This window comes from Stigmatopora argus, chromosome 3 (genome assembly GCF_051989625.1).
Source record: "Stigmatopora argus isolate UIUO_Sarg chromosome 3, RoL_Sarg_1.0, whole genome shotgun sequence".
NCBI lineage: Eukaryota > Metazoa > Chordata > Actinopteri > Syngnathiformes > Syngnathidae > Stigmatopora > Stigmatopora argus.
This window is the reverse complement of record NC_135389.1, coordinates 10,313,027-10,336,171: the sequence shown is the minus strand read 5'-3', so window position 1 is coordinate 10,336,171 and position 23,145 is coordinate 10,313,027. Positions and strand designations below refer to the sequence as shown.

Below are 23,145 nucleotides of genomic sequence, written 5' to 3'. Positions count from 1 at the left end.
GTAACAGAGAATGCACACAGAACCACCCTCACTGGTTAGCACACTGAGAAAAGAAGACAACAGAACAGTAACACATGAGCACAGTGATTCGACAGATTCCAAAACTGCCACCCAGAGAGGTTGAACTGTGTGGTGAAAACACTGATAATACACACGCACGCACGCACACACACACACACACAAACACGCACACACAGATACACACTCATTTACAATACCTATTGAGGGGGCAAATATTTTGATAAAGGAGAGGTATTAAGGGCCCGTTTGACATCAGTCGCCTGCCGGCTTATAAAAGACGAGATATGCGGCGCCTGCTTTAAAGGTTTCCGCGCACGGCTCTGATGAGCTTTTGATGCGGCAGAAAGCCTCGTGGAGATGTGACGGCGGGCTAATTCCAGCCCTCGAGCATGCGACGGAGGCGTTAGGAGAGACGAGCCGAGGCGTCTGCCAGCTGAGCCTGCTTGACGCAGGCAGAAGGCAGTTGCCAAGGCGACGAGGCCCATTGTACCAGGCCGGATGGCACAGCGCGGCCGTCCTTCGCCGAACTGCGCGGGGACCCGCCCATGAGTGTCATGCCAATTGAAAAGTGCTCGACTGGAGAGGGCCTATTGAGGGTGCGTGAGGGTAGGCACTTACCTCTGCTCTGGCCGTCCGGTCCGCGCAAGATTCTGCACTCCTCCAGCTGGCCGAATGACGAGAACATCATCCTGACCTCGTTCTCGCCGTATTTCTTTGAAACCATTCCAATGAAGAGTTTTCTGTCCTCTACCGCTGCAGAGAGAAACAAGATTAAAAAAATGAAAGCTCCTCACTTCAACAATTATGGCGCTAAGGAAGAAACTGCTCCTTTTTTATCTCTCTTGTTTGCAGCACCACCTTGTCACATTGCCATGTTCTCAACCTCCAACTCTCAGCGCCAGAACAAATCACTACAACTTGCGAGCATTGTTTTCCTCCATGTCTACTCCTCCAGGCAAAAGATGACTATGTGTCATCCATTTTTGCCCCCCAATCCACCTACCAGCTCACATACCTGGCTCACTTGGTGCCTTTTCAAAGCCTTTCATTCTTCTAGCCCTCACCGCTACTCAGAAATGATCACGCACCGTGATTACCTCATCGACAACCTTTTTAATTCAACCATCTTAATAAAATGGTTGTTATAACTGCGACCTGGCATCCACCTAAGTGGACGTCACATTTTGGGCCATATTGCTCATAATAAAGGTGGGCAAATATTATATTAGATTAGATTAACCTTTATCCTCCCGTATTTGGGAAATTCAGTTTGTAGCAGTAGCAAGCCCTCACCGCTATGTCAAAATTATCCAGCACTGCTATTGCTTAATACGACAACCTTCAATTTATCCAGACATCTTAAAAAGGAAAAATATATACCTTCCCCAAAAAAACAAACACTTACCGCTTGTTTTCTCACTGTCAGCGGGTTTCATCTGGATAGGATGATGCATCTGTGGAGGAATAAAAAGGGAGGAGAGATGATTTAATTGGTCCAAGTGAAAGCGCCCACAATTATCCCTGAACCACGTAGGCGCTCGGGCTCGTTATCTCAAATTTCTCTTTGCACGCCTCCGAGCGTCTCCCCGCGCTTCTTGCTGCCTTCCCTGCTGTGCCAAACAAACCCGACCCTCCCTCGCCGCCACTTTCAGTAGTGATTCAGTTAATAGTGAGGGATCAAGTTCTCTGCCGTGTCATTTTATTGCCATCGATCGCTCCCGTTTCATCTGCATCTTGACTAGCTGTTCACCAGCAAGCAGCTTGAGACGCATATAGCAAGATTTACCAGTAAGACGTTGTTGGGTGGGGATAATGCATCTCATTAGACGTCTTCGTGTGCCGTCGCCGCACATTATAAATAGGCCAGGCTGCGTCGAGCTCGGGCTGCACAATATTAATCCTGGAACATTTCACTCTTCATAATGCGAGTAGGCGGGTGGGCTGTCGGCAGAACAAGCGTTCAAGGATTTGACATTTCTTCACTACAGCTTTAAACGAGACAAAAACATTGTCTTCTTTTATTTGTCCTCGTACATCTCAATCAATATTTTAAAGCACATTTTACTTGCCGTGTGGCGCCAAAGAACAAATAACACCAACAGGAAGGCCCAGTAGCTTTTATGTATTGGGGGGGTTGTTTTTTTGTTTTGTTTTTGACAAGCGCTAAAGAGAAGTATAGACAGATGGCCCGCTCGGTATGGCTGTTGGCAAGCATCACAGCCCAAGGAGGGAGTGAAATCTGGATTGAGCTCTAATGCTGCTGCTTTTTTTTACTGTCACTTCCAACCCAACTGAAGTCACCTCCATCATGTGCTAGTGAAGCTGTTACACCATGCTTTTTTTGGCAGACTGTGTGTAGAGGTGGGCTATTTATCAGCAGCCGTCGATATTCATAAGTAACCTGGAGGACAGCGCTGCTTTTCTCCAGTAGACTAGGACATTGATTTCATTGACAAGCGTGGTTGTTTTATGCCGATTAAATGAACTGCCCGAGTAGTTGTTTCGAATAGAGAATAGTAGCCGCACGATGCTACATCTGCGCATTTGGCTGTAATCACCAGATGTAACGGCTACTTCTGAAGACTCGCAATAAAAATGTGCATCAAAGATTCAAGAGTGCATGGCATGAATAATTTGTTCCACTTGAAGGTGAATGGGGCTCTGCCGTGCTTGGAAAAAAAACCGTCTTTGGTCAAGCCAATTTTAAAATGATACCGGAGCGTTTCAAGAGGCACGCTTCAGTTTTTAAGTAAGCCAAGCTCACAATTAAGGGGTCATAGCTACGTACCTCTATGCTCTAAATAGCGCGTACTCACCCCACTTAAAGTTTTTATGTTGTGTAGGGCATTCTGGGCATCCAGTGCAGCTTTTCTTGTATAAAAAGTTACAAAACAGCATCCTGCACAGAAAGAGAGATAAAGAACTATTTAGAAACAGGTGAATAGAATCAACATTTGAATGAACAAAAACCCTGAATCTTGCTCAGGTTGGAACCTTTTCAGGGAATTAATTGCTATAAACCAACAAAGTACAAAACTGAAGGTTCACTCTGTCGTTGCTATGAATGTTAAGCTTCATCAAATGGAATCCAACTGGTCAATAAGTTAGGAAAATAAAACCGAACCACACCAAATTGATCTTTGTTGTGAATTAAACATTTTTGTGGTTAATTATAACTTTCAAATAATTATTGTTTTCCCTCCATTTTCAATTAGTCTTGCCAAAATGGACCAAAAAAGTGAATGTGGTTGTGGATATTATGGGCAATGAGTCATTATTTCTCACATGTCCATCACGGTAATATGATTTAATTCGGTGCTAAACAGTGATCCTGTTCAGATGAACAGCTTTTGAGTTGAAGCCTCGGATTGGTGAGGCATGTAGTCTCTTCTTGTCACTTAAATTTCAAGCCAACACATTAGAAATCTGACAAGTTTAGATATCTAACACTTGAATAGAGGATGTACGTGTTTATTACAAAAACACACAGGGCTGCACATAACATTTATGAGGTAGTTCTCAATTGAAGAACAGACATCCTGCGGCTTGGTACTAAACCTGTGTTTCGTGCTCATTCATTTTCTGACCCACAAACTTCATGGTGGAATTTAAAGACACAATTAGGAAAAAATGTACAAACTTTTATTGCGATTTTTGCCGATGACGCAATTTCGATTCACGATTTACTTTGTATCAATCGTCAGTGCAAAATTCAAGTCATTTACAATCATGCTGTGAATATACTTCATACCAACACAGTATAAGATGTGATGCAAAATATCTGGAGTCCCTTTAACCTTCTAAGACTCAAACTCTTGCAAGGCATGCATTTTTATTTTCTCTTTAATATTTAGGCTAATTGGGACCTGATGAATGTGAAAACAAAGAATTATCTTTTTTACATGTACTGTATATACTCTCATATAAGCCGCTTCTGTCGGACAAAAAAATGATGACTGAATCGAGGGTACAGCTTATGTGCACATAAAAACGACATGCAAAAAATTGCAAGTTGACGGCGCTGTGACACGATGACGTCACGACAAAATGGCGCCGTTGCGTCATGACGCAATGGAGCCGTGACGTCCTGACGCAAGCGAGCTCCAAGCTAAGAAAAATGATGTCCACATCATAAGTGGACGCCAGGCCCCTGTAGTCCAAAATTTAATATTGTTGTCTTTGAGAACCAAAAATGTGGTGTCCACACATGTGGACACCAGGTCATATGAAGTTAAGAAATTGAACACTTGGAACATTTTCTTCTACATACTGCCAGTGTTGATTTTTAAAATGAACACTTCTACAACTTACTAAAAATTCACAATGTCCCATCATTGGTGAGTTAATTTTCCAAACATGCTGACGGGTTAAAAACATGGTCCTTGAGGTCTACCTAGTGCCATGGAGACCACATTGGTGGATCCTGCTTCAGAGTGCTCTGTTAATTTCAGGGAGAGTCCAGATCGGATGGGCTCATACCAATGACTGTTTTGATGTAATTCAGATACTCTAGACTTCCAGTCCAATTTGTAATGCATTCATGATTGCCAATCTTAAATTCCATTAAATCTAGCAAATTCTTTATGGGCAAAAAGTATCCAACACCTCGCAAATCTAATTCTACCACTAAAAAGAACTCCAAGGAATGAAGAATACATTTCTCATGCACATCACATGTTACCAACATGTGACAGGATATTCTTAGATGTCACTGGAGGGTTGGAGGCTGCTTGTGTGACATGACCATCATCATGTCCATGGAGGGTGGGGTTTGATGGCTGTCAGTAGAAACCCACAGGTCAAGACAGCGCCAACACATAATGCAGGGCGGTATCGTCGGTGTCGGGGGGGTGAAAGAAAGAAATGGTGATGGTGAGGGGGAGGGGCGGAAGGAAAAAGCAAGAAAAGGGTGGTGGTAGAAGGGAGAAAAAGCCTCTCATCCTTCCGTCCCAGCAGACCGCCGGTGGCGTTCCAGCCTGTCAGTTTCACTGGGATGGGGAAGTGGAACACTGCAGAGTCTCTGACCTACATAGTGTGTAGTATGCCATTGCTGGTGGAGCTCTTGGGCCGCGGGGGGTCGTGCTGCCCAAAATACGCTTTGAGAGGCACTCGCGCCGACATTCGGCTACGTCTCGTCTGCTCCTTGCAGGACCTATTAGATGATTATTTTATGACCCGCGTTTGTCTACTAAAATGAAAAATATTGATGATGGTCATATAAAAGACCCATGGCAGAGGAGAGTAAGGAACCAAAAACAGACGTGGTTTATATATCACACAAAAGAATGAAAGATTACTATGAGGAAAAGTGGTATCTGTTCTGCAAATAAACATGAGCCTGTAACGCCACAACAACCGGGCTTCTCTCACTGGGGCCCGTGGACGAGAATCAGCGATCGCTGGGAACTCGAAGGGAAAGGAGGTGTGTGTGTGTGTGTGGTTTCTGGTTTAAAATGGCAGGATATTCACCTCTCACAGACAGCTGATTGGGTCAGATTAGCTATTAGAATATATTAACATGTCAATAGGGACTCGCAGCTGAAACGGCACACAGAACCAAGAGGAGGAAGCAGGGAAATCGGAGCAACGGGGCAGGGGGGCTTGACTTAAAAAAAGGGAGCTTTGAACTCCCACCATCATATGGGGACAGGATATAGAGAGGGGGGGGGTGTAGTGCAACACTGCCCTTTATGCACAAACACTGATTTGACTGCTTCTATTTTACGAGGTCTCAAAGCACTTTTTACAGATGGGACAGCCTCAATGACATACTAAGGCCTCTTACCAGAATTTTATCTTGGTATAGCAGGAACGAAAGCATTTTGTCAAAATGGAATGAATGTAGGCAGTTTTCCTAAATTACAACAAAGCACGTTTGCTTGCCTGGAAATTAAAATTGGATCACAAGTGCTCCCTTGAGATGCACTGTGATGCCAGGTGCGAACAAGCGTCAAGTGTTCACTTAAGGAATAATCAAACATATTGTTTTAATATAGTCTGTCTTCTCAGTCGAGCATCCCCTGATGTGGACTAACCCAGACAAGCTATTCAGGGCACGCCATTGCTACTCCGCAATACAGCCAGACACTGTTAAGTCAGCGGTCACAATTTAGACATGGAAAAGTCACCCCTAACCCAGTCTGACTACCATGACCACTCAGGTGAGGATAATTGCCTCCGAGCTGACATCACCCCAGTGTCAAGTGAATGTAAACTTTGGTGATGTTGTAATGCCACAAGTAACGTCTTGACTTCTTCCACCAGCAGTTACTTAGGAGGCAATGCTTTCTGCAGCATTTTACAGCCCATCAGAAAGCATACATTGCCTTTTCATTCAATAGTTGCATGGGTACCAAAAACGGTCCTCAAAGGGGAATTTCAAAAAAATCAGACAGAGTGCAATGAATAAACTCTCAACAACACATGAAAAAAATTTTACCAGGATGGAGGTAGTGCTTGGATTCATTGCAGCTGAGGAGACAGACGAGAAAAGACCAGTGTTTTTCCAGTGTCTCAAAATATTGGGAGCAGACAGCGTGAAACTAAATAAATTTAGGCATCAGACATTATATCCCAATCCGGCTCATAAATAACCTGATTTTTTTTTCAGATAAAACGTGTAATACTATCAAAACTTACTGTATTTTTGAAGAATATTCTAGGCAAACCACCAATTCTACTCGAGAAGGCCAATGGGGGAGCATGAACTATTTTCCTCTTAATCTTAAACAGAGTTCAACATTTCTAATCAGACTCCAATGGACTGAACTGCATCACTTGTTTGAAGTACCCTTTCTTTCCACATTGCAAAATGAAGCCACACAAAGAAAGAGTACACGTGCAATAAATAACCTTGCTTTTCATTCGATACAGCTTTTAAAACCAGGAGTTGTGTAAAAAGTAAAGAGCAGATCTTCCTCTAATGCGGCTTATGGAAATGGGTTTGAAGACTACTGAATGCAGTCATGTGGAAGCACAAATATGGCTTTGCTGCAAGAACAGACAAGCAATGTTATGTTGCTCACTCCCTGGGGGGGCGGGGGGCGGGGGGGGGGGGGTGTTGCTGAATTGTGACTGTGGGTGATAGATGGCAAGGATCGGTTCACGGTTTTTCACGCATAGAGACACATTCAAGACACTGTCGGATTTCATCAAGTTTTGCACAAACATGGATTCTACCTTTGCTCTGAGGGGGGGTTTGGGTGCGGTCGCGAAGGATGTTGATCTGGTGCACAGCTCCGAAAGGTTCAAAAAGCTCCTTGAGTTCCGTTTCTGACCAGGAGCGAGGGATCTGTCCCACAAACATCTTGATGGAGTCTGGGTCTGGGTGATCCAAGTGTTCCGTTGACCCATTCATTTTCATGCCGTTGCTGGGGAGAAAAAAAATGCAGAGCTTTTAAACGAATTATCTCACTCTACTTGGATTGTGAAATTGTCATGTAAATATTGTTGTCAATATAATGGTTATTGGCAAATGTTTGAACTTTGAAGCCCACCGTTAAGTTAACCATTGGAATCCACCTTTATAATTGTTATCATGGGATTTGGAAGCAACGGATGAAGATGTGACCAAATGTTTTAATTCAAGGGAGTCCAGACAACAGCCATTCATTTTTTTAACCAGACTGCATTGTACAAGCATTTTCCCAACAGAACACCGACAAAATATCGATTAATTCACAATGGACTTCTCTAATGTTTTCTAATGTTTCTCTAACCACATTTGTTTGAGATGTTGTTTACCTAAAAGCATAGTCCAAATCCTCTCATTTAAGCCTCCGTCATGCTGAAAACATGTAAGGGAATGTTTTTAGCTTGGATAAATAAACCCTAAACCCAGTGGATCAAAAGCAACCATTGAGCGTACAGTTGGACACATTTGGCAGAGTTAACAAAGTGATTCATCCAAAGAATTGTGTATAACGAATTTTGGTACTTGTTTTTTGGCCTCGTCTCTCATTCTCCGGTTTGCCCCACGATTTTCAGGATGGTGCATCTCTCATTAAAATATAATTCTTGTACTCCACTGTTGATAATGTGTGATAGTGATAGGTTGGTGAATAGCGCTGTTAAATTTTGTGTTATATGCAATTGAATCAAGGCATAGACCAGCCTAGACTTTCAGTTCATGTGAAACATCTGTCTTGAGTGATATATCCAATTACTTGATGAAATGATGAGATGGAGTCTAAAATAGTTTGTACTAACACCTAAAGTTAGAAGTCAGTATATTGAAAAGCTGCCAAAAAAATATTTGTTGTTAGAAGACATCAAGCTATAAAGGATGAATCATAGTATTAATTGAGTAATTGGTTCAACCTTTAATCACATGAAAAATATCTTTACATTTATTACATGAAGCCTTTTCAGGAGAAAAAAAAATCCTTTGCCACATAATAATGGATACCATCTATTTATAATGAATATAGACAAAAGGCAACTACTCCTTACTTGATTCAAGCATTTCCTTTAATAGAGCATGACATTGGCTTTGTTATCCATGACCCACTTTTTGGAAACGAAGAAGTCTATAAAAAGACTAATTTTACAGGCAGCATCAGCTTGTCATGGACACGTCACTATCAGGTGCTCTGAATTCACAATACAGAGTCCGTGCCAATGACAAAGTTACTCCAAGAGATCCACAATTCTGATCGTGCAAAACAGTTTTTCAGTTGTGAAAAATAAGCAACAAAATGATTTTTCTGCTTGTCATGGTTTGTACAACAAGAGGAAACTCCTCAATATTCTCCTGCTGATTACTGCACGAGTGGTAAATTCAACAAATTTCCTGGTCAACAGTATATAATACAGCCCAATATTCTTCTAATCTTGAAAATGTCAAAGTCAGACAGCAATAAATACGTTTGACTGTGAACATTTAACTTTTATTTTCTCTTCCAGTGGAAATGATCTTATTAGCCACGGTCGGTTTTCCAATTTCAGCAGTTATCCAAATGGCTTCCCCATTGCAGGGCTTTTCTACTCAGCGATGTTAGCGATTCAGAAGATGGAGAATAGTTAGCAAATTGAACCAATTTTCTTGATGGGACAATGACGTGATGACAGAATCCCAACAACCTCAGCTTTGGCGTGAAGGAAACCAAACAACATCTTTCCAAACCTAGCAGCTATCAGGAATTGAAGCCAGAAATTAAAGTATCCTCACCCTTATGTTCCACTTCTAAAACATAAGTATTAAACAACATTAATGAAACCACAGAAAGATGAAGACCGTGTTCCCAGTGTTACATTTGTGAACTTGTTACATTTTTCAAGCGAGAACAAAATAGCCATTTTGCACACAGACCTTTGTACACGAGCCATCAATCTCTTACAAATGGAGCCCAGACGTTCAGCTGAAACGCCAAACTCCTTGAGGGATTTAAACGACATGCTAACAAATAGGACTTCCGCTCGCTCGCCTCCAGAAATCCGAATCCACGCTTGGCTATGAAAGCTCTTATTCCCACACCGCTGTCAACATAGCCGAGTGACTTAGGAACCGTGTGGCCTTGCCTCCTCCCCTACTAAGTAGGCACCGCAAAGCTTTCAAAGCTCCACGAATGGTTGCTTCGCAGCACTTTGCGCCACATTTCCTCCTCCTCAAGCGAACTGGGGATGGTACAGGGAGTAACCCGCAGCTTCTTTGGCACAGCAGGGGAACAATCACATATTGTTCCCGATGCTGCCGAACACTATTCACCACTCGGCTAGAAGCACAATGGGCTGACACAGGGGGACTCTCAGAATACATGGAGGACTAACGTCTGCTCAGATACTGGTGGGCGTCCGTACCATTTCTTCGTTTGCCTTTTTCCAAAAGTGTACTTATGCCATTTTGACAGCATTTTGTTAATTTTTAAAAAGTATCATAAAAACAATAATTTGGGGTTATCCAAAAAATAGATCTTATTAGCTGGTTTAGACAGATAAAACATTGAACCAAATGTTGAGGCAAATATTTTCAGAAAATTGTTTTATGATCCTTGAGATTATTAGATTGAGTCTCCAGTTAACCGCAATCATCATCTTTGGCCAAATACGTTAGAAACACAAATAGGATTTGTCTTGGGGGGTAACAGCTATCTACTCATAGTTATTGGTGACTCCACAACAGGGTTCTCAACTCACACCTTTCAGAGTGTTTACACATCCTACGCCACACATTACATTTCTCAGGCCCCAAAAATATAATAACACAATTGTCAAAACGTATAAATAAAGTAATTCGCCTGATCTTAAAACGGCTCCACATACATTTGCTCGCAGGCTGCAGTTATGTTGTCCCGTAACATGCAGTCAACTGGGAATTTCTGCCATATAAGCCTCAAAAATAAAAGCAAACGAGTACTTATTTTGAGCACACAATCCTAATTTGTAACTTCATTTGAAAATCCATACAAATATGCATGTGTTCAAGTGTGAAGCACTTACCCGCAGGCTGTGGGGGGAAGAATAGTTGATATTGAATTATGCATTTAAAACAAGGCATGAACTATTACATGCTAAAGTTCAAGATCAAGTCATGCATCTAGTTTATGGCACACATGTTGTATTCAGTGAATATAAATTTGAATCGAATCAGATGTGAGGGAAAATATAAGAATTGGACTGATAGAGCGCACAGGTTTGCTTTGCTGGCAAATAGGAAATGTCCAATACATTTTACACAAGTACCCATTTACCTACTTTCACATACCATTGGGCCTCATCTTTAGAAGTGAAAGAACTTAGAAAAAAAAACGGTGGCTGATAGAATACTTTTTTTTTGGCCCACTATTGGCAAAATATCAATATTTATTCAAATGAAAAATAATTAGATATTACCAAAATCGTTTCTCCCTGATCCTGATTGATGACTATAAAAATGTAATTGGCAATATGATACTTAGCTTCAGAGTGTCCTTAATAAGGCATGTCCAAGTTTGTGACAGACAAAAATAATAATAATTAAAGCTAAATTTGAGCCCTTTAACACCCTCATCACGCAAGGAACAAAACGTTCAGGACATTACGGTGATCTTGTTACAACTCAAACCACCCATTGGGCCAAAAATGTCAAGATTTCTTTTAAAGGCGAAGATCACAGATCAGCACTTCAAAAGCACTAACATTATGACTGAGAGAACAAGTTATTTTTCCTGTCACCTTTACCCAAATTTCTGCTTAAGAAACCAACCACAGCGGCAATCAAGTGTTTTGCTGACGCGCCAGAAAGCGGTGATGCCCTCTAGCAGCTGACGCAAACCCACAGTGGCCCGCTTCCTGCCAAACCGACAGTAAAACCAGGTGATTTATCTGTGCCATGTGTCTATCCTGCTGCTGTGCTCTGACCGGGTAAGCATGTTAGCGACACCTCCACGAGGCCCGTTATAGCACATCAGCTTCATAGTACGGGTGATTGCTTTCACCATAGGAACTTCATACAACAGTGACCTAACTGCAATTTGGTGGCACATGCACTTTTACAGACAAGCGTTGGGTAGAAACAACATTGGATTGGATAACTTTACTCATCCCGTATTCGGGAAATTTCATTAAGACAGTAGCAAGAAAAGGCATAGTTATAAGTTGCCACTTGTTTCCCTCCAAGTGCGACAGATCAGTGGACCCATGTGGTCAGCCCGTCTCCAAGACGTGTTAAAACCTCCTACTACAAGCTAATGTAACTCAAATAGCCGCATGTTACGTGACACATTTCAAGAACTTTACATCAAAAACGTGAGTCAATTCTACGCCATTTCACTCTGTCCTTCCAAGCACCTAATGTACTCAGACTAGGTATGGTATTTGCGACACAGGTAAAATTCTACATCTTTAAAATAAAAAGACGAGTGACATCTAGGATTCATCTAGCTCCTGATATTGTATGATTGTCTCATAGCTGTTTTTGCATGCAAGTGAGGACATTAATTTGAAGGAAGAAAAAAAACACCCTGCCAAGCCAACCCAAGTGAACCCTCAAACAATTTCTGAAGTAGAAAATGTAAAGGACAGATTTTAAAACTTTCATCCAAACCATCGGTTAATCTAAAATGTGAATCAACAAACTGCACATTATAACAATCATTAGTTGCAGAGACCCACTTGAGCCTTACCTACCACTGTGCTGAAGTACAAGCATTTAGAATTCCCCCACACCAGTTCGCCTTTACTTAAGTGTTTGTCAGAGCTTGCAGCAACCAACTACTTGCTGTAATTAAAATATTGATTATCAGGCAGCTGTAGTGGGGGCAAGATTGGAAACCCATGCCGTTTCCTACTCTTACAGTAGAAGACGATTTTGCTTGGTAGACTGAGGCTGTGGCGACCTTCTGGACATACACAAACATTCGGCTTTCAATTTGACAGGATGACGACTACAGAGGGATAGAGAAAATGAAGAAGATCGGTCAATCAAAACATCTGCTTGCTAGCGATTACCCAAGTAACTTAACAAGCCATTCTAAAATTCACCATATTTAATTAGGAAAAAAAATGCTGAAAGCTTGGCGAGCAGAACCTGAAGAGCTCCTCCTCGATAATCCAAGTAGCTAATGAGAAGCATTCTGCACCACTTCAGTTGTGCAATAACTGCTGTGCAAAAAAAACCTGCGGTCCACTTCCCCTGATTTTCCATGCCGGCAGTAACTGCCATTCATCTTCGCGCGGCCTGATTTCATTGTTGCCTGTCCCCCGTGTGAGCACAGACGCGCTCAATCAAGACTTTCATTGGCCCATATGCTAACAGGCTGGCAGCATGTGAGGATGACAACGCCTGCGCCATTAACTCCGTAATGGCACCTGGGGGTCCCTGGGGGTCGCAGATGATGATGCTCAAGCAAAGCCAGGGTGAGCCAGAGGTAAAACTATCCATGGGCAGCATCTCGAATCAATTTCAACAGAGCAGGAAAAAAAGGGGGCAATTACACCTTCCCTTAACAGCCATGGACTCCCAATTGTCTTATTTGTGTGTCGGAGGAATGTTGGATGGGAGACAAAACACTGCGCCGACGACAACTAGGACACTAAATGAATAGCAGGCACTAAATATAGTCTGCATTGCTGCGCACACACGAGCTAACTGCTCCACAAAAGCATCAATCTACAGAGAAAGAGTGCTCGTTTCCGAGTCACTCGCTGGAAAGATGGACCCTTATTTAAACAGAGAGGTTTTAACATTTAGACACATCGTCATTATTCTTAAAACCGGATAGGAACAGTAGGTTTCTGCCAGTGTGTGAAGTGTGCGCACTCTTGTCTTATGTAACGCTTCCCAGCATTATCTTTTGTTTGTGAATCTTGCCACCAAATTATTTGCACAATGGCTATCTTGTCGTCGGAGTGACGGACAGGAGCACACCGAATTAAAGTTACAATTTTAAAACGGGGTGTGCTTGTACATTCAAAATATCAGGTAGTCTTATTGAAGAGTGAAGATTACCTCAAGTGGTACACATTCAAGATGGGTTTTCAGGAAAAATATGCCTCTAAAAATAGATTAAGGTTCAGATTTTGAAACGCTGTCAAAATTGGCAGTATTTTTAGAATGCAGTATTTTAAGTGAAATGTGGTGTTTTTTAACCCCTTGGCACCAAAGTTTGAAATGTTTACCTTTGTGTTTGCTTTCAAATGGTTAGTTGAGAATGTATTAAAATAGATTGAAATAATAAATTATAAAATATATATATATACAACTATGTATGATGCCAATTAGCAAAAACAAGCATTTATGATTAAAAAATACATTGAGGTGGCTTTGAGTTGGAGGAATGTCACTAATTCGCATCGATAGGCATTTAAGAGGTTTTTATAATGAGCAACACCAAGTGCCTGTGAAGTGAATAATTATTTCTACTTCACCCTTTATAGAGAGGGACTATTTTTGGTCATTTAAAAAATAAAATAAAAAACATATGCATGGTGGACATCACATTTTATCTCACGAATAGGCCATAATATTAACATTTTGTAAGTGTGTCGTACATAATCCAAATTAAAAAGTCAATGTGGTTGCCAGGTCGCAATTACAGACGCTCCCCTACTTACGAACGAGTTAGGTTCCGAGCGATTGTTCATAAGTTGAATTTGTTTGTAAGTTGATTCAGTGCTATATTTTGTATTATAATTTATGTTTAAGGCCTATATAAGTATATTGAAGGTTTATACAAGTGCATTTGTATGTTTAAGGCTTGTATAAGTAACACGCATTGGTTTGTACTGAAAAAAAACATTTAATAAAATGGAGAGAATATGTACAGTACTGTATATAGAGAGAGAGAGAGATTTATGTATTAGAAACTGGCCGAAAGAAGCGATCTAACGACGATTGCACAGTTTTCTTCTTTTTTTCATCATAAATGATGCGGTAGCACTGTATGGCATCATTCAATTGATTTGCAAACTTTGTGCAACGTTCAATATTTGGGTCCTGCTGCTCGATCTTTCTGTTTATAAATGGTACTGACAAGTTGTATGCACGTGAAACGCTCACCACTCTCACGCACATCAAGCTTCGTTATTATTCCCACTCGTTTCAAATGAAATGGCTTGCCTCTTCCTTGCAACTCCCTCAATAGAAGACTTTTGCTTTTTACCAACCATATTCAATAATGGATGCACGAGATATTTAATGATACAAATGAAAAAGGTTCTTTGCCCACTGGAGATACGTTCATGCACTTCCGCATTGCAACGAAGAAGGTAGATGCTGGGTGAGCTGAGCGCTCACAGCGCCAGGCGTCGGTATTAGCGGCGGAAAGAAGCACTACTCGGGGAAAAAAATACAAAATTGGACTTACGAACATTTTTCGACTTAAACGCAATTTGCAGACATGTTCGTATGTACCGTTGTTCGTAAGTTGAATGTTCGTAAGTAGGGGCACGTCTGTATTATGTTTGCTTATTTACTAAGCTTCATTGCATTTTGAAATATTTATTCTATTTTGATAGCTAAATGAATATAGTGATCAACAAAAAATTCATACAATAAAAATGAATCAAAACAGAAAAGCTACATTTTTTTTCTTTAATATACTATTTAACTCATTTTCTTGGACTGATTCTTTGAGACCAGCGACAGCATGCTGTCAACCCAGCCAAAAATGTATTGGGCATCTGGCACCTTCAAGAATGAGTGTCTTATAAAGACGAATTAAAACAACTGCCATTGCTTCTGATAAAAGTCAGCAAACCCAATATCAATTACACTGTGGTGTTTGCCATGCTAAGTATAATTTTCCTTCCTGATCTGCATACAAACTTAAAGGTCACTTTTATTGCGCTCAGTGCTTACTATAAACAAAAAAATACTGCATTGCTCACCTTTGGTTATTTTAAATGTAATTCAATTACATTTTACAATGTGTAGGATGGATCTCCCTCTTTTAATCAGTTTTTTTAAGTCTGAATTTGGGCCCATGCTAGTAGGTCGTCCCTAAATCAATAGTACCCAACACGTTACGTTATTTGTCTCTTTGATGGTTGTCAATTTAATGTACTACATGAAGAAAAAGAAGATAAAAGCAGTACAGCCTGTCCTATCTTTGTCATCACATTTTAAAGTGTCTCATAAGTCTTTGTTTGCTTTGCGCATAGAGAAACTATTCTCAAACATGACTTTATAGCAAGTAGATGACAGAATGCCAAGTATGCACGCCTAGAGCACATTATTCACATTTTCATATTTTTTAATGACTACGTCTGTTTGAAAATCCCAGCAAATCAGCTGTCTTGTGTCTTCCCCAAACAGATTGTGTTCACGCCATTCTACCACCGTGGTGATGAGTTGGGCGTGTATTAGTATCAAACGAGGCCTGACAGCCAACGCCACAGATGTCCGGGAATATCAATGCCCTGTCCAAGAGGAAGATAGTGATCGCTTTGACGTTTGGCTTAGTGACACATTGCAGCTCTATGGTCGTCAAGGGATCACTTTTGAGCCCTGAGAGTAACTCCTGTCAACAATCACAAAACAATCACATAAATCTTGAGCTAAGAGGGTGCCCAATGTAGTCTAAATCCCCCAGAAGATGATGAGGTGGGTTGTTGTTGTTTTCTGAATTGTAACTCAGCATTGAATGGACACCAGCAGCCCTTCAAGAGAAAATTGATAGAGTCTAGATAAGTCTTTTTCGGGAATTCACACTAATGATGGAAGAGCTTGTTCAAGTTCCACACAATCACAAACACATGACCTGATCTTCGTTTCTGCCAACAAATGGCCCCTTTTAAACCATCCTGTCACTGGGCGAGGCCTGTTTTCGTGCGGAAGGAGAAAATGGTCTTCCCAGTCTGTTGTTTACATGGGTTCTAGTCACAAGATTTCCATTAAAGGCTCAATAATAATGGAACAAACCACGTGTGTGTTGGTTAGGTAAGACAACCCTGACATGGGCGGAACAATGGCTTTCGGAGTAGTTAAATGCCAGGCAATATAAATTTTAAAAATAGAAAAAAAAAAGCTCGTTTAATACGAAAAAAGATGAACTACTCTACCGTACACCATAGCTTTCAACTGTTGTCATTGTGATTGTGCCGTTTGCACTGGCGTAAGAGGCGTCGACGTTTACATGAGCAACTTCTTGGACTTTTGACAAAAACTACAAGAGTTTGGGTCACTTATAACGATTTATCTTTGCCTTTTACTCAGAAATGTGACGGAAAGAAAGGCACATGTCAGTCGAGTACACGGCGACCGCGTTCCCGCTAATATTGCTAAGCTAACTACAAAAACAGCTATGTACTCCATTTTGTGTCTTTTGCCCACTTTATCTTAAAAGCCCGAGCTATCGCGTTCCGAGACATTTCAACAACAGAAACTGCCATGCGTTCGTATGATAACGTCGATGTGCGACTCACCGGTTTCTTTTTCAGTCGGTTAGCAATTAGCTCCTCCTGTCTGGCTAATAGGCTACAAGCTACCAACGGAAAGGTTTCATCATCATCATCATCATCTTCGAAACATAACTTCAAAACACACAAAGACAAAAACGACAAGTGTTGCGGTTACTTACATTGTATCGGATGGGGTCATTAAACGATTATCAGACAACGGTAGGTAATCCAGATTATACGATGTCGAAGTCATAATTTGATTTTATAAAAAAAAAAAAAAATAATAAAAAAATAAAAAAAAAACAGCCGTCTAATCTAACAATGCAAGCGTGGGGAGAATGTCCACACACTCGCACGAGGATACGACGGGTAAGAACAGGTGCGGACTACCAAGAGACGGGCACACGACGAAGGGGAGTAGAGGGCGTCTTCTTCTTCTTTTTCTTCTTCTCTTCGTTTTCTTCTTCTACTTCGTTCGTCCGAATGCATGCGAAGATAACACGGCTTCCGCCTCGCTCGCTCTCTACTACAATTCAACGAATTCGTGGAGCCGAGGAAGAGAGAGAGGAGGGGGGGAGCTGCAGTAATAAAGAGGCGTGGTCAGCAGTGGGAAGTAACGGAATACATTTACTTAGTTACTGCACCAAAGTAATGGATCTAGGAACTGGTCTTCAATTTATATTATTATAAACCCATTTTCTCATTTTCTAAACCGCTTTATCCTCACGAGGATCGCAGGGGGTGCTGGAGCCTGTCCCAGCTGACTCCCTGAATTGGTGGGCAGCCAATCGGAGGGCACAAGTAGACAAACAACCATTCACGCTCACACTCATACCTCTGGGCAATTTAGAGTGTCCAATCAGCCTACCATGCATGTTTTAGAAATGTGGGAGGAAACCGGAGTACCCGGAGGAAACCCACGCAGGATAACATGCAAATTCCACACAGGTGAACGGACCTGGATTTGAACCCAGGACCCCGGAGCTGTGAGGCCGACGCGCCCGCACAAATAACAACATCAAACAAATACATAGTCAGTAAATAATAACAATGAATAATACATTTATTTATAATTTATATATGATTCATTGTTATTATTTACTGATTATATTTATTTGTTTGTTGTTATTTGTGCACTTTGTGGTGACATTTTAAATCTCATTATACTTGTATAATGATGATAAAAGCATTCAATTCAATGATTATTTTTACTTTCAGGCATGGGGTATTATTCTAAATCACTTTCCAGTAACAATTTTACTTTGAGTTGATTTGTGAAAGTTGTATATACGTATATATACTATAATAGTCCAAAGTATGGCACGTGGGGCACCTGCGTGCCACTGCCCGGCTTTTATAGGCCCGCAGCAAATAGCGAAAATATCATCAGAATATGACTCCACAAGATGCTGTAGTTTAGCCTTGGTTGTAATTTTCTTTTTCTCTTTGTCAATCTGTGGCTTATATAATGTGAATTCTGACCAATCGGGGTGAAAAAAACTTGCTATCATAGATATAAATATACAGCTGCAGTAAACAGTTTACATAAGTCCATACATCATAGTTATCTTCAGTTTCCAGTTATTTCTCCAAGTCCGATTTTTCTCTGATAGATTAATGCAATCATATACTTCTTCAAATGAATTTACCTAATTCTATCTAATATTTCAGATGATTAAACTGCCGTTTTAGAGGTTCAAAAGTCATTACCATCCCTTTGTGTGGCGCTATTACTTCCCTGGGGGAGGGATGGCTGACCTCCTTTTGTTACCCTTTACTTTCAGGGCAATTATTTCTCAATACTAATACAAGCGGTAAAAAAAAAATTGAAAAGTGTGCGTTGATGCAGTTGATGCGCAGTCCGAATGTATTACCCACACATGTGCAATATATGCATATATAAAGAAGGGTATTTAATCCTTCTATCCCTGGTAATTTCAAGGCATCGGTGCCAAATGCGCTCCATTAAACAGCAACGAAATCAGGTTTGTGTGCATAATGCGCCGCACGACCTATTTTCCCCTCAATACATGCAGCCTACTTGGTGACATGCATTCGCATGGACCTCAAGGGGTAGCTATAAAAAGGTAGAGGAAAGCGCGCTGGAGAAAATACTTTTATGAAATCAGGAGGTGGGGGATGCAACAAGATGCGCAAACATGCATCTATTCACGTTAACTCAACCCTCGGGACAATATGGAATTCTTTACTTATAGCAAGCAGTGGTGCCTGTGGTTCAAAATGAAGTCATGTAAACACGTGGCCACCCAAAGACTTGGATGTTTATTTGAAAATTGTACTTACAGAGTAATTAAATAATTCAATATCATTTCAGGCGGTTCGAGTGGTTACCGCGTCAGCCTTACAATTCTGGGGTCGAGGGTCTGTGTATTTTGCATGATATCCCTAGGCGTGCGCGGGTTTTTTCCGGGTACTCCGGTTTCCTCCCACATCCCCAAAACATGCATGGCAGGCTGATTGAATACTCTAAATTGGATTTATGATGTCTTCATTGCACATTCTCTTGTTGAAATGTTGGCTACCTTATTGCAAGGGACTGCCAACTATTTGCTCATATGCAAATAATTCAAGACTATTATTTTCCTGGGCTTTTTTTAACTCTAAAACTTCTTAAATAAGTGAAGATAAACGCTCCTAACAAGCAGATTACATATATATATATATATATATATATATATATATATATATATATATATATATATATATATATATATATATATATATATATATGTATATATATATATATATATATATATATATATATATATATATATAACATATGTTAGGAGTGTTTATCTTTACTAATTTAAGAGGTTTTAGAGTTTTTAAAAAAGCCCACGAACATAATAGTCTTGAATTATTTACATATTTGCAAATAGTTGGCAGTCCCTTGCAATAAGGTAGCCAACATTTCAACAAGAGAATGTGGAATGAGAGCACAAATCCAAAGAGATCACTCTTACTCCATCAGGCAATTTTAAGTGAAATTGCCTTGTTCCGTTGGACTTTTTGTCTGAAACTGAAGACTAAGTCTTTTTTTATTCATAAATTGTAATTCTCTTTGTTTTATATTTACGTTCCAAGTGTGAGTAACGTTAAACGGCTCAAAGCCTCTCTTTAAAAAAAATGTTCCCTAGTCACCAAACTGCCGCTGTATGTCAAATTTGGACAGGAAACTATTAGTACTTGAAGCCCAAAAGAATGCAACTTTGTTGCCGTGGATTCCAGATGAGATGCCTTCAAACGCTGCAACCTCCTCTTCCTTAATCTCCAATGATTACTACTGTAATCCCTCCATAATCCCACCAAATGTACCATGTTTTTTTATTGTTTACATCTCGTGTTTTTTGGGGTCCTCCATTTTAAAAAGAAAATGCCCAAAAAATAGTCAACTCCAACTTTGAAGGGACACTTTTTCAGATCGTCGACTTCTGAAGTCAACGTTTGCAGAATGGCGCCGGAGCCTGCATGAAGAGCTCTCAAAATGGAGGGAGGCAACTTCATTTGTTATAGGAGGGAGTGGGCGTGTGTGGGGGGGGGCTTCCAGTTGGAAAATGATTCACAAAGCACACACACACAATGATAGTTTTCATCACAGTGTGGTTCGTTGGACTGCATTTTTGCGATCAAAATCTATCTGTGTGCCTCTGTCTATATCCGATTTTCCTCTAAATGAGATCTAACATCCTCCATTGTAGAAAAGTGCAATCCATGTCCACTCCATCCATGCTTCTCAAATCCAAACAACAAGGAAGGACATTCAAATCAAGTATTCATGAACATTAAACCTCCACAAAATGATGAAAAAACCCTGTAACATCAGGGTGGATGAGTACCAGGGCCAAACAAAACAAAGCTAGCCGGATCTTTCAACCAGTGAGTGAAGTGTCCAAGCAAGGGGGGCATGGTCAAACGTACCTGATGGTCATGTCATCGCTCCTTACGGCAGGGGGGCAGCGCATGCTGTTGGCGTAGAGACTCTGCACCAGGGCCAGCTCGGATGAGTGCTCCAACATGATCCAAGATCCAGCCGGGCCAAGCCGAGATGGATGCTCTCCTCTCCGTTTTTATTATCTGTCTGCCTGGCTGCCAGGACGGCTCTCTCCTCACCGGAGTGCATCCGAGTGTGGACGTGCCCCGCCCATCAGACCCTCGCTGTGGCGTGGTTGAACTACAGTAATCTCCTGTGACAGACAGGTCGCGGTGCACAAATGCATCGAGACACTAAAGCAGCGGTGGCGAACAAGTTGGACACCAAGAGCCAAAATTTGAAATTGTGAGAGTTAAAGAGACACACTTTACGTCAGAAGCAGCATCAAAAAATCCAATCTGCTAAATTATTTTTTAAATAAAAATTATTATTTGGTTTTAATGGGCTCTGGTGAATTTGAGTGTGTTTCAAGAGGGAGTAAAAATAAGAGAAACATGAAACAAGGCAATGAAATATGATAAGAAGTAAAGAGCCGCATTGATTTTGGCCGGGAGCCGCATGTGGCTTGAGAGCCGAGCACTTGGTCGAGAGTTTGCCGAGAAATTTCACAAAAACAAAAACAAAAAAATGACTGAAAATGACAATCATGATTTGTGCTTTAGCTCACATGATTTTTATGTACTGCGCCAAACACATATTTCCATTTTATCATGCGTTGTATTTTTTTAAATATATATTTGTCAAATTTCTTTAAGGATATGACGTAAGGAAAATGAAAGAATGTTCATAAAAACACATGAAGAAAAATGTATACAAACTGAAATGCATTCTGGTAAAGCTAGCTAATCATACTCTAACATTGGGGCATCATATTATTTCAATGAGCGCCCTGTAAATGGTTAATTAACGAAAAGCAAAACTATATAGATAGCCTAGCATAATTAAAATCAACGTTTTGCTGATCGCATATTTGAACACTAATGGAGCAGCAACGCTTGTAGACAGACTAGAATTACTTCTTTATCCTCATAAAAAGCACAAACTGGTGATTTCTTCATACTGTAATGATTCATGTAAGTGCAATATTGTCAACTCCAAATGTTCTTATTGTTAATGAAATGATATGAATATTTTCATTTGCAAGCGCATCCACAAACAAATTTATGAAAAAACCCAAATGTGTCATCATATTGGGTTATAGACAGGTTTCCCATGCAAAATTGTAAAGAGGCGTGAGCCCAAGTGAAAGTGACAAGAACACACGTGTTATACCTAACCCACTTAGAAAGACACCAATCAGATTTTTTGGCCAGCATATTCTACACTGGGAGAAAAAAATCCCTCGAGAAATTAAATGATAGGTCGACACGACACCAATTCATTAGGAATAAGGTCACGTTATACGTGAACTGCTTTCACTTGGACGACTCACTCGCGCATTTCATCCTCTGATCATCCAGCAGAAATCCTTTTTTTCCCCGGCTGACATGAATATTTTAAAGGCCGATGTCGAAATCCAGTGGCGTGCTGCTTGGTATGAATGTCAAGGCCTCTCGAAGCAGCACTTTGAATGTGTATATCGCGATGTAGATGGCGGGAATGCGAGCTTGCTTGTATAGTAAATGGACATGTGAAAGACCGCTTCTGAGAATACCTGAGCACGATGAAGCTGAATACATATCAAGGCCGGCAATGACGTGTATGGGGATACTTTGAGTTACAAGTGTCTTCTCTTGACTTAAATGTACTGTTGAGTCACCTATTGACACATGGATGGTGCTCTCAAAGACAATAATGCCTTGAGTTATGAGTTTCGTTGCTTAGGATACTAATATGGTTACTCCCCCTGTCAATTCTGAACATATCAGCAAAACAGATTTTTTGTCTACGTATACATACATATACATATGTATATTATATATATACATATATATATACACATACATATATTATATATATACATATGTGTGTGTATATCAGTGGCGGTCCATGCATTTTCTCGTAGCGCCTTCAACGAATCAATCCAACCCTCAAAAACTATTTTGCTGTAGCTGCCGTAGAGGTTTTATAGCCATAAAATAGTTTTTGAGGGTTGGATTGATTCGTTGAAGGCGCTACGAGAAAATGCACGGACCGCCACTGATATATATATGACGTCGAAAAGTACAACTATGTATAAAAACTGAAAAATTATATTTAGCACAGAAATTTGCAAAAAATAGAAAAGAACAAAACAATATATTTTTAAAATGTGACCACAACTACAATATCTGGCATAAGACCAAACAAATATATATTAAAAAAGGCAATACAAAATGAAAACATCTCAGCCAAAACAAGCAAAACTGCACATC

At 40.6% G+C, this 23,145-nt stretch overlaps 1 protein-coding gene across 10 annotated transcripts in view; it reads right to left on the bottom strand.

Moving 5' to 3' along the window:
- Positions 1-20,992, bottom strand: part of LOC144070864 (CUGBP Elav-like family member 2) — a 30,577-nt gene extending 9,585 nt beyond the window's left edge. For 2 of the 10 annotated variants that reach the window (XM_077595338.1, XM_077595339.1), the window contains exons 1-5: positions 20,779-20,992; positions 7,201-7,391; positions 2,838-2,920; positions 1,427-1,475; positions 640-774 (exon numbers count right to left, since the gene is read on the bottom strand). In XM_077595338.1, coding sequence (XP_077451464.1) covers positions 640-774; positions 1,427-1,475; positions 2,838-2,920; positions 7,201-7,391; positions 20,779-20,876 — 556 coding nt within the window. In that variant the 5' untranslated portion in view covers positions 20,877-20,992. Of the gene's footprint in view, positions 1-639; positions 775-1,426; positions 1,476-2,837; positions 2,921-7,200; positions 7,392-9,331; positions 9,666-16,863; positions 16,972-17,018; positions 17,400-20,778 lie in introns of those variants that run through there. The other 8 variants (XM_077595345.1, XM_077595346.1, XM_077595340.1 and 5 more) reach the window with 8 other exon arrangements.
- Positions 20,993-23,145: the final 2,153 nt, after the last annotated feature.